Source organism: Sitodiplosis mosellana, unplaced genomic scaffold (assembly GCF_009176505.1).
Source record: "Sitodiplosis mosellana isolate CC-2019 unplaced genomic scaffold, AAFC_SMos_1.0 Smas_scaffold_1697, whole genome shotgun sequence".
Lineage (NCBI taxonomy): Eukaryota > Metazoa > Arthropoda > Insecta > Diptera > Cecidomyiidae > Sitodiplosis > Sitodiplosis mosellana.
Genome location: NW_022596939.1, coordinates 375 through 2,866, shown reverse-complemented (window position 1 = coordinate 2,866; position 2,492 = coordinate 375). Strand labels below are relative to the sequence as shown.

The window sequence follows — 2,492 nt, the reverse complement described above, 5'->3', positions numbered from 1 at the left end:
AATATCGATGATTACAATCCAATCCAAGGGGCAAATTACTACTGAAAAGACTGAAAGCACTGAAATCCACAAAAACAACTGAAAAGTACTGAAAAGAACTGAAAAATTTTTTCAGTACTTTTCAGTGTTTTTCAGTATTAAAATAGATCGGGATTTTTGACAGTTGAAATTTGTTTTGACAGATCTGCCAACTATTCATTTTTCTCCTCGAAAATTAATGACATTTTCAGTACTTTCATATACTTATACATATACATTGGGTACTGAAAGTACTGAAAACCACTGAAAAGTACTGAATTCAATTTTTCAGTCGTAATTCGTCCCTTGATCCGATCCTAATTTATCGAAAATCGAACCATTAAATGGGTGCATTACTCACCTCTTTATCGCATGTGATTCGGTAGATAAGTTGAGGCAAATAAAAATGTGATGATAAAATTCTAGGAATTAATTATGGGTAAGTCGTGCTTCTTGGAAACAAGAAAGTTTTTCAAAGGCTCAAGTTTTAATTAAAACCATTAAATTTCCAATCGATTTGTTCAACAAAATCAAAAGTATTCACAAAAGATTACATTAAACAAAACTTTAAATTGAATGCATGAAAAATCGAACCGCATTGCATTTCCGAACGAAAACTTATGAACCTTTTTTTTAACTTTTTGTTTTCGGCGTCCACATTTAAAGTGTGCACGATCCAGCGCATTTCCAGCATTTATCACAGTCAGAATCTTGGTTACATGTGACATATTGGAAACTTTGTGAATATGATCGAGTCGTGTAGCACCATTCTCCACCTGTATTAAGTTCAATTGATTTCAGTTCATTGAAGGCATTCAAGTCAACATGTAACGATTTAAAATCATTCTACCTGTGAGACTGACACCGCACCATGCCCAACAATAGCCTTTGTGACAACCGGCTTTCTCGCTGCACGCATTTGAGTTCGCGATTGATTTTTTTATCCAATCAATTCCAACACCGATACCTGCGCCGCCAACTGCACCACCCACACCACTCTTTTTACCCTCTTCAGCCGTATTCGTGTTTGGCTTTAGCATTCTTTTCGTAAATGAATTATTTTCATTATTTGCCATTTTGATTTTTTTTTAAGTCGTTTTGAAAAAAACGGGTTTTTATTGATTGTTTCTTGCTTTTGTTACTTTTTTATTCTTTGTTGACGACTCACCACCGGGCCTACCCGTCAACTAGTAGAGACTGTGTCCACAAGAAGATTTGGCCGTTACAGTCGTTCGGCATTTATTGCGAGGAAAGATGTTAATATCCTCGCAAACTTAGCACACCCTGTCCGAGCTCGACTAACCAACCCGGAACTGATGATTTTGGCCCCGTACTCAATCGTGAGTGCAGTCTTCTCAGGGGTGGAAACCTTGGGAGTCGAAACCCAAAGGAGTATAAGTGCCCCGGACTCATCTGATGTTGATGATGAGCCACTCCCTCCCGCCCAATATGGCACAAAACCTGAAGAATTTGTCAATTGTGATAGTAAATTTGACAATAGTTAAAAATCAGGAAAAATAAAAAAAAAATCGATGAAATTCACAAATCAATTTAAAATGTGTGGTTTTTGGTATTAGAAAGAATGGAAATTTCAATTTAAAAACGAATTCGATGTTTGTTTGGAAATTTTTGAAAAAAAAAATTTCCAATTTTTGCCAAGGGGGTGGTACCCTTTGACAAAAATATTGAAAAAATTTTCACCCTTGGCAAAAATTGGAATTTTTTTTTTTCAAAAATTATCAAACAAACACCGAATTCGTTTTTGAATTGAAATTTTCATTCTTTCTAATACCAAAAACCACATATTTTAAATTGATTTGTGAATTTCATCGATTTTTTTCGATTTTTCCTGATTTTTATGAACATTTAACACATATAATTTATTCAATGATAACTTTGGTACAATTATCGAAAAGTGATGAAATATGATTTTTAGTGTTTTTTTTTCAGATTCCAGCCAATCAAAACCATTTTGGACATTCGGTTGAAATGCCATCTTGTCAATTGAATTTACGGCGAAGTGTTTTGGATTTGCGAAAGATAAATCTGAATGAAGTAAAGATGAGTTCAAATCGTTGCTTGACTTGAACGCCTTTAATAAACTGATTTCAAACGAATTCTATACTCATTTTATATGAAAAAAATCGTTAGTTTTTTGTGCAAATAAAATTCAACAACTGCAGTTCTTTATACATAGTTTCTGTTGATCTCGGTTGCTACGTCACTTGTAATCGTGAGATTGAAAAGATCAATCGGTCAGGGAAATCCATGCTATAAACAAAATAAGTGCGATATTGAGTGAATATAAAAGATTTTTCCGCATTTTTGGTCTTTGATTTGTTTTAATTAGTTCAAGAGCAGAAAACACAGATGATTCTTCAATTTGTTCTCATTTCAGTTGCATTATTCTTGGGGCCGCTTATATATGCAGTCGAAAAGACTGCATATAGCGGGTGTCGCTATATGCAGTCGGA

At 34.3% G+C, this 2,492-nt stretch overlaps 1 protein-coding gene and 1 long non-coding RNA gene across 3 annotated transcripts; one reads left to right on the top strand and one right to left on the bottom strand.

The window, feature by feature from the left end:
- Positions 1–664: 664 nt before the first annotated feature.
- On the bottom strand, positions 665–1,176 carry LOC129571226 (allergen Tha p 2-like). The gene is made up of 2 exons (XM_055450998.1): positions 869–1,176; positions 665–794 (listed from the first exon to the last, which is right to left on the bottom strand). Exons 1-2 carry the CDS (start codon positions 1,092–1,094, stop codon positions 679–681), a joined length of 342 nt encoding a protein of 113 aa, XP_055306973.1. The 5' UTR covers positions 1,095–1,176; the 3' UTR covers positions 665–678.
- Positions 953–2,278, top strand: LOC129571228 (uncharacterized). Of its 2 annotated transcripts, none has more exons than XR_008688234.1 (3): positions 953–1,065; positions 1,213–1,503; positions 1,955–2,278. It is a non-coding gene; the product is annotated as an uncharacterized LOC129571228 (long non-coding RNA). The 2 variants fall into 2 exon arrangements; XR_008688235.1 differs by having other exon boundaries at positions 955–1,065; positions 1,210–1,503.
- Positions 2,279–2,492: the final 214 nt, after the last annotated feature.